Source organism: Mustela nigripes, chromosome 15 (assembly GCF_022355385.1).
Source record: "Mustela nigripes isolate SB6536 chromosome 15, MUSNIG.SB6536, whole genome shotgun sequence".
NCBI classification, from domain to species: Eukaryota; Metazoa; Chordata; class Mammalia; order Carnivora; family Mustelidae; genus Mustela; species Mustela nigripes.
Window position 1 is genome coordinate 31,818,385 of NC_081571.1, and position 13,116 is coordinate 31,831,500.

Here is a 13,116-nt window from a genome sequence, read left to right on the forward strand (position 1 = left end):
CCCCCCCCACTGCCCTTCATGTTCTCTCTCTCTCTCTGTGTCTCAAATAAATAATCTTTTAAATAATGATAATAATAAATAATAAAATAAAATATTTCATCTTTTCTGACTTTCTCAATTTTAAGTTCTTATTCATATGTTTCTGTTCATTGATTTTAATGCTTAAGGTTTATTTTTTTAAAAATTTCTTGAAAAAATGCTAATTACTGAGATTATTACTTCGTTTACAAAACTGTGATTAATACTACTGGAGAAATCTCTTTGTATATTATTGTGGTACCAACTCTGAGTTATTAAAGCTTAGCGAATTTTAAAATGAAGAAACACTCATTATGAGCTAGGTTCTTAGGATCCTTGATCTTTTCTTGCTAACCCATCTTTTTTATCATGTACGTCTCTTCTGAAATAAACCTGGATGTGAGAAGCTAAAGTGAGATTTAATATGCACAACATAAGACAGTTTTCAACAAAATACTCTTTAAGTGTAGTTTCAATAAAACTAAATGGACTTTAAAAATTATCGATCCTCTTAGTTTCCTCAAGAATACAATAAAACAGAATCATGGTTAAAGTAGTCTATATTTAGAAGGAGATGGTTTTAAGATAAAATCTTCAAAGATAATACATTCTGCATTACATAATTTGAAATCCCTTCCTATAACCATCTCATACTTCACATTCTATATTAAGGAAAACCATTCAGTGTCTTTATTCACTCAGTATTGTCATCTTTCCTTTGATTTACCACTGTATCTTTTATTACCAGGTTGCCAAGAGGCTGCTGCTTTTAAAAAAAGAAAAGAAACAAATCTTGAGCTTCTAACTCTTCTCTTTATTTCCAGAGCAATGTCATCCTATTATTGGATTCCACTGGCCAAGCCCTTCGACGTCTCGTCCTCCCTTCAGAAGAGAGTCCATCTAAGAAACCTTCCTGGTGGAACAAGGAGGAGACGGTAAGCTACACCCAACTTGCCCAGCAAATTGCCAAGGATTTCTGGAGCTTTCTACCTTAAAGATACATGCCTGCCCATCCCTCTCCATACCTGTGGTTTACTACTACACCCTACAAGAGAATTTTCTTACTATGCACGCATAGATGTTCATGTCCTATAAATAGACATAGATACACATATAATTAAGTAACCAATAACTTCTTGTTTGTAGACGTCATATGTACATGAAGACTTCTCAGGACTGAACTATAATAATAATAGAACATCATGAACTTTCTAAAGCACGATATTCGTGACAAGTTCCTGACCATGTAGACACTGAACTGTTTTCAAGTTATATGTTTATATTTTGGATTTATGTAATAAACTGATGTCTAAGATACCTGATTGCACCTACTAGATGAATAAATGTTTGAATACATTAACTAAATTAAACTAGTAAGTTAAGTACAAGGCCAGTCCAAGAAAATTTATTAGAAAAAGTAAGACTTACTTTTTGCCCTGCAAAAGAACATAATTAAGTCTTAAAAGACCATGAAAAAAAAAAAAACAGATAATTTAAATCCTATAAATGTATCCAAATCTACAAAAAATAACCCAGCATTTCTTGTGTGTTTATGTCATGGTATAAATTCCATAGTTAATCACCAGATAGCAGGTTTATTTCTAACCCGTATTTGGCATTATTTTTAAAATCTTTATCCTAAAGATGAAATAAATTTTAAAAATATATTTTGATCCACATTACCATAAGAGTCTCGAAGCAAATAAAGAGGTAGCTTCTCAAGGAATTACGTGTTTATATGTCAAAGAACTTTATTTAAGGGAAAAGAGCCGAAGAGACATGACTGCATCTCACACATTTAATGTGAATATTTTGTTTTTTCTTTAGGAAACTTATAAAATGTGTAAAGAATTTTCACACAAAAACTGGCTAGTATTCTACAAAGAAAATGGGTGAGCTCTTTGTTATAGAAGATTTAAACTGGAATCTTTATTTTGCCCACTCTCTTTCCTCATTTAATTATACTTCCTTATTATAAAACCAATGTAACCAAATTGCAAATGTTTTATTGTAAAAGCAACTCTTCCCACACTGTAGAACATTTAAAAACAGACCTAAGAACAGACAGTGCTGGGGGTGCCTGGGTGGCTCAGTTGGTTAAGCTTTCAACTCTTGATTTCGGCTCAGGTCATGACCCCGGGTCGTGAGATTGAACCCCATGTCCAGCTCTGTGCTGGGTGCTTAAGATTCTCTCTCTCTCCCTCTGGCTCCCCTCCCCAGTTGTCTCAATTACCATTTTTCTTTGTCATTATTTAGTTTTGAACACCTTCTTCTTAGCATTTGCATGATAGATCATGAAATGACTGTGCCATCATTACTCAACCATTATCCTCACCATTTCCTTTCAGATAGTTTTCTTCTCCTCTTTCAGGAACAGCCTGACTGTGCTGGATGTCCTAGAAGGGCGAACTCACACCATCTCACTTCCCATCAACGTCAAGACAGTGTTTCTTGTAGCAGAGGACAAGTGGCTTCTGGTGGAAGACAAAACAAACCAGTGGGTAGATCTACATGGCATCTCATGGAATGTACCATAGCTCAGCCATATTTATCAGTTATCCAGAATCCTTACTGTTCTGACTTCCAGTATCCATCTTTTAACAGTTTCTGAATTTGGTATCTCTGTAGGAGAAAGAAGAAAGGGTGGGGAAAAATTAAAATAAATATTACTTCACAGAGTAATTATGAAAGTGTTTCAGAGAATGACATGGAAATTAATAGTAAAATCATAATGACTTTTATATATGATCCATATTCTTCAGATTTTTTTCCTATTAGTACATTGGGAATCCTCAGTATTCTTGCCAAACTAGAGATACTTCAAAATAGATTTTTGATTTATCCTCTCTTCAGAGGGCCTTAGTCTCTGTCCTAGAGCTGTTGCCTTTTGGGAGCTTCCCAGAATTCACCTCTTAGAAGTTTCTTCTTCATTTTATGTTGGTTGCTCTTAGTTACGTTCATGTTTGTGCTGCTTCCCCACACTTGACTGTATATGTCTTGAGGAAAGGGACATTAGCTGCACTTGGCATAAGTAGGGTGCACAGAGAATTTTGAGTCCCCCTGCCTCATTCATTACCTCTACTGACTAAATACAGATTCTCTCTGCCCCTAGGGCGACAAGCAGAAATATCCTGCTGCAAAAGATTTCTGGCTATTTATACATCCCTATTTTAGAATTCTTAAAAATAAGTAGATCAAGGGAATTACAGTGCTGAGGGCTTCTGTCCCTCAGCTAGTCACAAGTAAGAGGCCAGATTCTCACTCGTTGTGCTGGCTGATCAAAATCATATCAAGAGCAGGTTCCATGATAATGGGGGTGTGTCACTTTAGGGTTGCTCCCCCCGCCCCCCCTCAAGCCCTTCCTCTTAAACAAAGTACTGGATTTTAGTTCCTATTTATTACTGCATTGTTATCATGCACTGCTCCCTGTCGACAGTGCTGAGAAGTTATGTGTTAATTCACAACAGAACTCTGAAACTGCAAATTATACTCAGAATATAAAAACAAAGCTTTGGAGTTGGGGGGGTGTGGAATTCTGACCTTTCATAGTCTGGACTCACAATTATTAAAGAGGAAAAACTGTTCACATAGATGTTTTGTTTATTTTCAGGAAATATCTTTTAAGTAAGCCTGCACACATTGACTCTGAGGATAGTGGGGTTTGCCAGCTGTACGTGTTGAAAGAGGAGCCACCTAGCACAGGATTTGGAGTTATACAAGGTAAATTCCCTTTGCTTTGTGCTTAGGGCTGTGTGCTGTGCCCTTAGAGTCCTCCAGAATCATTTAAGAACAATAACATCAACATATGTTAAATTTATGCCCAAAAGAAAGAACTTAGTAATTACATTAGAATTAGTAAATAAGAATATACTATCTTTTCACTTCTTTGAATTTTTTGAACTGAGAAATCAGAATTTCTCTATGCATTTAGGTTCCAAGTCCATTAGTCTTCTAGTGTAGCATCTTTTCTTTTTTTTAACACAGGCCCTCAGGATTTCTACTTAATTCATCACCATTTGGGGGGAGTGGGGGCGGAGAGTAGTACTTAGAAAAAACCTAAAACATACCATTACCAGTGAGGTGGGTCAGTTTCACGTCTTTATTGCAGGGTGCTATTAATGGTAATATAAATATTGCTAATCAAATTTTGAATTCAATAAATACTTGCATTCACTTAGAGGAGATGCCTTGATTGTAAAAACTGACTTTTCTCAAACAAAAGGCCATGAATATAATTTAAAGTGTTTTCTCTTTTTTTAACTTGTGCTTTTCCTTTTGAGTTGGTGAGAATGAAATCTTGCAAAAATTAATTCCTGAAGCATTTTAGGGGCATATGGTATCTAATGTTTCTCTGACACTTCAGAAGCAGATCTCAGCATACCTCATAAAATTTCAAGTGATCAACTATCATCTGAAAATTTAAGTTCAGCTGTGGGACAAAAGATTGCCTCTCCTAACCGAATTCTCTCAGATGAGAATAGTTATGCTACTGTTGTTATTGGCTTCCCAGATCTCATGGTAAGCACCAGTTTTTTTTTTCAATTATTGAATAAATATTTCTTCTCTCCAGTTCAGGCTATGATGTGTAAGGCTGTTTGAGGGTTAGTTAAAAATGTAATGATATTATGGTATACATTTTAGATCAAGTCTGTATTACAAATCAGTCATTAGAAAGTACATTCTACTTTCACTGCTTTTTTAAAATTGGCATTTAAAGGGTAATGTAATTATGTAACTTAGTAAGGGGAAACCAGTATTCTCCATACATGGGAGTCCCTGTGACACAGTGAAATGTTTAAACTACTGATGGTAATTTTACATCATGTCGTCTTAATGTGTGCTCATGTAATCTGTCAAGAGGAACATTTGAGACTAACAAAATAACATGTCTTCTAGAGTTTTTTAAAGTTTAATTAGTTGGGGGGTCTCATTACTATAGATTAAATGTTTTCAGCACTTGTGAACATCAGTTCACTTTCCATTGAGTTTTGCTCTGCTTTATCATATGTTTGCAGTATCCAGATTATGGTGATAATTTCAGCTTAATTTGTTCTTAGGTTGTCCTTTCTGCTATTATGTACTGTTATCTGTAAAGAAGGGGCTATTTGTAATTGACTTCAGTGAAACGAGGCACCATCTTCCCCTGATAGAAATGAGGGAAAATTAAATATAAAGGTTATTTAAGTCTAAGATGTCATCTAATAACCTTAGATGTAGCTCCGTGTATTTTGATTTAACATTTAATTTTCATAATTTCCTTTGTGGCTTTTATTTTTTTAATAGAATCATTAAAGATAAAAATAGCAGCTCTGCTTGATGGTATACCAGTCTCACATAATCTCAGATTTTTAATGTAATTAATGAATGGTGACTATTTCAGGGTATAAGACATCTGAAATCCAAAACCCTGTGGCTTAGGATTTTGCCATATGTCTTCCTAATTATCAACTAAAAAGCATTTGCTATGGTATTATATAACTGAAAATGAAACATGTTGTTGAAATACAGTATCTACAGCAGTCTTGACTGAATGAGAGTTATGTTTAATATGATTTCTTAATGATTGCTGCGATCAGTAGGGAAAATATTAGAGTTGTGTTTCTGAAGGTGGAGTCATTTAAAATATTGATCTTCTGATTGAAGAAATTAGTATAGAAATATACTGTTACTGTAAAAAAATGGTTATAAATTAAAAGTATTTGGCACTGAGTATAAGACAGTTTGTATTAACCCTATAGAAATCCTTTATAACCAGAAGGACTCGTGACCTTATTAAATTAAAAGTTTTATCCCCCCTACTTAGTATGGTAACCAATACAAAGGAGGTGTTATTGAATATTTGTTAAATGAAAAACTAGGGTCAGTTAGGCAGCCTTTCAACATTTTATGATAACAGTTGTATTTTTTAGACCCTAATACAAAAATCAGGCATTGCACTATTCTAAACCCTTTCATACATGACAGGTAATTTTTAAAACAATTTTATAAGGTTTTATAGATGAAGAAATAGAAACAGAGAAGATATATCTCCTAGGCCACAAAAATTATGAGTAAAGGAGCTGGGATTTGAGGTCAAGGGTGACTTACCCTTAAGCCTGTATCCTTTCTCCCATACCACAGTGCATTTCTGCTTTGATGTGAATTTCTTTTGACTCTTCATAAAGCTAACAATAAAGGGATATGTCACCTATTAACTTTTTATAACATTATCAGAGGCACCTAAATTATTACAAACTTTTTATCAATTCCTTAACCTAATGCCAAATAGCCATAAAAAACATACAGCAAATATCATCCTTAGTAGTGAAAAATTAAAAGCATTCCTTTTAATATTAAGAATAAGACAAGGGGCGCCTGGGTGGCTCAGTGGGTGGCTCACTGCTCGGCAGGGAGCCTGCTTCCTCCTCTCTCTCTGCCTGCCTCTCTGCCTACTTAAGATCTCTGTCTGTCAAATAAATAAATAAAATCTTTTAAAAAAAAAGAATTAGACAAGATACCATCATCACTTCTATCAAATACTCTATTGAGCATCTCAGATATGATCCATAACAAAATTCTGATAAATTGAATTTCATCAAAATCTAAAACTTCAGCTTTATAAAAGACACTATTAAGAGAATGAAAAGATATGGCTGGGAAAAAATGTTGGCAAATCATATTTCCAACAAAGGACTTGTATCTGAAACACACAAAGATTGCTTAAAACTCGAGAGCAAGAAAACAAATCATCCAATATAGAAAATGGGCAAACAGTATAAGGTGACATTGGTCAGAGGCTGAGGAGGTGAGGACACCCCATATGGGGGAAGGTGTAACCACCTGTGATGGAAATGAACTCCAGGTAGGATGCAGGTGGTGCCCCTGAGGAGGTGGAGGTAGGGTGTAGGATTTAGGAGCCCAAGTAAGGTGAGGAGGGCGTCCATTCAGGAGCATAGCCCAGTGTTGACTGTCAGGACCAAGCAGAGTAAGGAAGGCATTTGCCTGAGAGGGAAGGTTGGTAGTGGGATGGAATATGAGTCACATTTGGTGGAACTCAGCAATAAAGTAAAAATTTTAAAGATCATGAAGTCTAGTTTCTCACTATTGGAAAAGGGAGTTACAGATAGAGAAAGGAAGAACACTAGAATGAATCCTATAGTCAGCATTGGAATTGAATCTATTTGTGTGAATTCACAGTTTTCAATATATTTAGATAGATACAGAGGTAACAAGGTAAATATAGGGGGGGTGACAAAAGACTTGAACACTTGATTTAAGAGGATCCAGAGATTAAGTACATGAAAAGATGTTCAACATCATTAGTCATTCAAGAAATGCAAATTAAAATCAAAATGAGACACAACTACATGGCTAACATAAAAAAATACTGACAAATATCAAATACTAACAAGTATGCAGAGCAAATCCAACTCTCATAAAATTTTATGAAAGAGCAAAGACAATAACCAAGATGTTCCTGAAGAACCAAGTAGAAGCAGTGGTATTTGCCCTACTAAATTTCAAGGCTTACTGTAAAGCTTCAGTAACTAAGACAATGGTATGGACATAGGGGTAGAAAAATAAATAAGAGAATGGAATGACCCCTGGGGCTAATAATACATTATATGTTAATTAAAAAATAAAAAAAGAGGGTGGAATAAAGTGCTGAGCAGCAGATGCATACATACTCAGAACTGTATTTTATAATAGTAGTGTTGATCAGTGCTGTTAGGTATTTGACAGTATTTGGACACTTAGCTATCTATGTGGAAAAAGGATGAATATTAATCTGTGTCTCATGCAATTCACAAAAATAAATCCCAAATGGGTTAAAGACTTAAATGTGAAAGACAAAACTTTAAAATGTTTAGAGAATACATAGGAAAATATCTACGATCTTGGGGTATGTATATAAATACATATGTGGTAAAAAAAAAAATATATATATATATATATATATATATTAAGTAAAGCAAAAGGGAATAAATACACAAAATTCCAGAAGATTTCTAAACATCTAGGGCAGACTGAAGGAAAATGTGAATGGAAAGACACATTCAGGGACTTCAGAATGCTGGTAATGCCAGAAAGTAGATGAATCAGATATTTATTTCATTTTTAAACTATATTGTTATATTCCCTCTATTAGTTATAGTTCATTTCAACATAAAAAGTATGTTGTGTATTTCACATTTGCCTGAGAAATATGATTATTGGTGAAATAGCTATTTTCTATATGAAAATCAAGAAGGTTAAGAAGTAATTTGATTTTCTTACACTTGTCAAATATAAGTTTACCTCTGGTACCTACTTAAAGGGCTGCATTGTACCAGACGTGGTGAATGTAATTTATAGTACAGTTGGCACTTGAACGACATGGGAGTTAGGGACACTGAACCCCTTCACACAGTTAGAACTCCATGAATAACTTTTGAGTTCCCAAAACTTAACTACTAATAGCCTACAGTTGACTGACAACCTTGTTGATAACATATACAGTCGAGTACACATTTTGTATGTTACTGTACATTATGTATGTACAGTAAAGTGAGCTGGAGAAAAGAAAATGTCATTAAGAAAATCATAAGGAAGATAAAACACATTTACTATACTGTAAAAAATCCACGTGTAAGTGGACTGGCACGGTTCAAACTTGTGTTCTTCAGGGGTCAACTCTATTTCAGTACTTCTTTTTGGAGCCCAGCATGGGGCTTGATCTCACGACCCTGAGATCAAGACGTGAGCTGAGATCAGGTGTCAGACACTGAACCGACTGAGCCCGGCACCCCTATATTTCAGTACTCTGATCTTTTCTTTCTTTCAGTCACCCAGTGAAGTCTATTCTTGGAAAAGGCCATCATCCCTGCATAAACCAAATGTCACTGACAGAACATTCTATGGAGGAAAGAAGAAAAGTGAAACTCCAAAACAGAGCAATTGTGTGACTCTTTTAGATACTAATCAGATAGTCAGGATCCTGCCCCCAGGAGAAGTCCCTCTAAAAGATATCTACCCAAAAGGTAAGAAATTTACCAATTCCTAATTTGCCGAGGTAGTAAGGGTAGTTTGCTTTGGGTAGGGATATTTAATTGATTATTATCATTCTGTATGTATAAATGTGAATAATTCTACCAGCATCTGGTAGCTAAAAAGACCTCTGTGCGTACTCAGAAAGTTTTCACTCAGTTTCTCACAGTGTGGTAGAAGGCACTGCTGTTAAAACTCTTCTTCCTTTGCCTTACAGTCTACACAGTAACTTTACTTAGAAGATGCTTTCAGGGGCTTCTGGGTGGCTCAGTCATTAATCATCTGCCTTCAGCTCAGGCTATGATCCCAGGAGTCTTGGGATGGAGTCCCGAATCGGGCTCCCTGCTCAGCAGGGAGTCTGCTTCTCCGTCTCCCTCTTCCGCTCCCCCTGCTTATGCTTGCTCTCTCTCTCTCTCTACCTATCTCTGTGTCAAATAAGTAACTAAAATCTTTTTCCAAAAAAAAAAAAAAAGAGAAGAAGCAGATGATTTCAAAGAGACTTTTAGAAATTATTAGACCATAAGGCACAGAAAATGGGGCTGACTTTTGTCTTAAGCTCCCATGATGAAAGGGAGTCATGCAGACTGATCCCCTAAGCAGTGCTCCCAAGAGTCATCTTACATTTATTACTGCAAAACATAGGCCAGGTCCTGTGCCGATCCCTTTTCCTTACTCTTATTTAATCTTCAAATCTCCATTCTGTCATCAGTGTACTCTTGAACTTGTATGCAGGGAAGCTGATGAAGGGAGATAAGATGGCATGCCAAGGGCTGCCCCACCAGTGGCCGGCAGAGCCCAGATCTGCATCACATCTTCCAGTCCCAAGCCTAGGGCTCTTTTCACTGAACTATATGGGCTTTCATCATCAAGGATAATTATGAAAATATTTGCTCATTGAGCCCCTGGTAGTAACATGTTGTCCTATGTTTACATTCGTTATCATCACTGTGGACTTAATAAATATAATGCTAAATGTATTATATTATAATCTGCTACTGGGTTTGACAAGTCCTGGTTATATCATAATATTTAGAATTAGTTCCTTCCAAAGAAATCACCGTTTCCTCAAAATGTTTCTTAAGGTAGAAGAGGCAGCTGAATAAAATGACAATCTCAGTACAGTGCTGTGATAGGAATGTTCACAAGGTGATCTATAAAAGGAGAAGCTTATGGTCCAGACTGGTGATTATGAGCTGGCCCTTGAAAAGATGAATGGGAGTGAATCAAATGAAGGAATTATTTCAGGAAGAGGTACCCTGTGTGAAAGGTACAGGGGCATGACACCACTCCAGGAAATACAAGAAATTCTGTACTAGAACTCAGCACACCTGGGAGGCTTCCTTGATAGCTCTTCTCCCTCATCCTCTCTATCTAACCCCATCATAAATTACCTTGTCCTTTTGATACAACCTTACTAATATATTTTGATTCCACCCACTTGACTAAAGTTCTACTACCAATGTCCAAATCACTGCCATCTTAAACTAGAATATTGCAACAGCCTCTGGTGTTTCCTCTTCCATTCTTTCCCATTCTCCACGCATCAGACACAGTGATATTTTTGAAGTATGCCTTTGTTCTTAGGCAGTTAAGGTTAGGTTATATATTGTTCAGTTTGTGGATAGTTCTATGAGTTTGACAAACACATACAGTTCTGTTACCATCACCAGAACTGACAGAGAACAGTTCCATCTCCCCAAAAACCTCCCCCAGGCTACTTGCAGTCAGCCTCTTCACCTACTCCCTGTCCCCTGGCCAATCTGATTTCTGTCCTTATGGATTTACCTTTTCCAGAATGGTCATATAAGCGATATCATACAGTATATGGTCTCTCAACTCTGGTTTCTTTCACCGAATATCATGTCTTTGAGAATCATTTCTATCGTTGTGTGTGCCAGTAGTTCATTTTATTGCCAAGTAGTAGTCTCATGTGTGGATGTGCACACTTTGTCTGTTCACTCACAAGTTGGTGGATAGTTGGATCTTTTCTACTTTTTGACAATAATGTAGGAATGGCATTTTTACATTATATGACAGAAGTGCCAAACTGTTTTACAAAGTGACAATACCTTTTGCATTCCTGTCAGCAAAGAAGTTCTGCTGTCTCCTTGCCAGTATAGTCTGTTTTGCCATTCTAGTGGGTGTGCAGCAATATCTCATTATGATTTTAATTTGCATTTTCCCCAGTGCCTAATGATGTTGAGCATCTTGTCGTATATACCTTCCATAGTGAAATGTCTCAGATTTTTGCCCTTGGGTGATTTGGGTGTTTTTGCTTTTTTTAAGAATTTTGTATGTTCCCTATATATTCAGGGTACATGTCCACTATCCAATATATTCTTTTCAAATATCTTCTCCCATTTTGATGAAAGGAAAACTTCCCTTCTAGAAATTTTATAATTTTAGATTTTACATTTAAGGCTCCATTTTGAGGTAATTTTTTAAATACAGTGCATGGTGTAAATTGAGACTCATTGTTTTGTATGCAGATATTCACTTGTTCCAGCACCATTTGCTGGAAGATCTGTCCTTTCTCTATTGAATTTCAGCTGTTGGACCTCTGCTGAAAATCAACTGACCACATATGTTTGCATCTATTTCTGTATCTTCAGTTGTGTTCCACTGATCTCTGTATCCATCCCTCCACTACTAGCACACTGGATTCCTTTCTAGCTTTGACACCACTTGATAGTGAGTGCATAGATCTTCTAACTGTTGGTAGGGATCAATAGATAGAAAACTACTGAAAGGAAATCAGGGAAAAGGAAGACTTGCAGCTAAATTGACCCCGGAGAATACTTGCTGAAGGCAGGCCAGGGTGATTATGGAGGGTGGAGGGCGAGGAACCTGATCACATGTGGAGGGTGGGGGGTTCTGACTTAGAAGGACTCTTGCTGAAAGTGAACGGTACAGAGATGAACACAGAAGCCCAAAAGTTGGAAGAGGATCCAAAGGAGCTCACAGGAGTTCGGTCAAAGGAGATGGTCTTTGTCATCATCTTTATTGATAGCTTCTTCATTGACTTTCACTGGAGAACATTACAGTTGATTCATCTAGTCTCTGTTACACACACTTTCCAGTTTTTGCTGTTACAGATAATGGGCAACAAGTATCCTTGTACCCCTCTCCTTGTGTACATGCTGAGAGTCCACAGGGTACATATCTAAGACTAGAATTACCAGATTGTCTCCCAATGTTGTTCCAGGTGCATTAAAGAGGTCCTGATGCTCCCCATCCTTATGTATTCTTGAAGGGATCAGACCTTTCATTATGGTTTCAGTTTATCTTTCCCTAATTTTTAATAACCCCGAGAATCTTTCCATATGTTGTGATTTACTCTTCTGAGAATTGCCTGTTTATATCTTTTACCATTTTTCTCTTGGTTGCTAGGAATTTTATTTCCCCTCATTTGTTTAAGTAATACTCCTTAAGTATTTCAAATGTACATGAAGTGCTTAGCATGGTATCTGGTACACAGGAAGAATTTTATAAATGTGGGCTGTTAAAAAAAAAATTCCTAGGAGAATGACCAAGGGAGATGCCAGGAGGATAGCTGTGCACAGGCCTAGGAATCAACAGTTCAGATGAGGACACTTGAGAAAGTAGTAAATATGTGGCTAATAAACATCAATTATAAGAAACAAAAATAATAAAAGTTCATGAAATTTTAAAAAGCATATATCAAAACTATGAGACAATTATAATCCACAACTTAGGGAGAGGAGTGACTAATGTTAAAGTGTTCTAAGTGCCTTACTTTGTTCAGGAGGAAGGATAACGATGTTAAGTTTGTGTGTCAGTAAGTTAGGAGTAGAGTATAGAACTTCCAGAGTAGTAGAGGAAAGATAATGGCATAAGAAATCTTTGCCCTGGGGGCGCCTGGGTGGCTCAGTGGGTTAAGCCGCTGCCTTCGGCTCAGGTCATGATCCCCGGGTCCTGGGATCGAGCCCCGCATCGGGCTCTCTGCTCAGCAGGGAGCCTGCTTCCTCCTCTCTCTCTGCCTGCCTCTCTGCCTGCTTGTGATCTCTCTCTGTCAAATAAATAAATAAAATCTTTTTTAAAAAAAAGAAAGAAAGAAAGAAATCTTTGCCC

General features: G+C 36.6%; 1 protein-coding gene across 1 annotated transcript in view; it reads left to right on the forward strand.

Annotated features, from left to right (window-relative positions):
- Positions 1–13,116, forward strand: part of VWA8 (von Willebrand factor A domain containing 8) — a 326,523-nt gene that overhangs the window by 222,547 nt on the left and 90,860 nt on the right. Inside the window, exons 30-35 of the mRNA XM_059378120.1 lie at positions 843–953; positions 1,846–1,910; positions 2,390–2,515; positions 3,629–3,738; positions 4,382–4,536; positions 8,822–9,017. Of these exons, the coding sequence (XP_059234103.1) occupies positions 843–953; positions 1,846–1,910; positions 2,390–2,515; positions 3,629–3,738; positions 4,382–4,536; positions 8,822–9,017 (763 nt within the window). The remainder of the gene's footprint in view (positions 1–842; positions 954–1,845; positions 1,911–2,389; positions 2,516–3,628; positions 3,739–4,381; positions 4,537–8,821; positions 9,018–13,116) is intronic.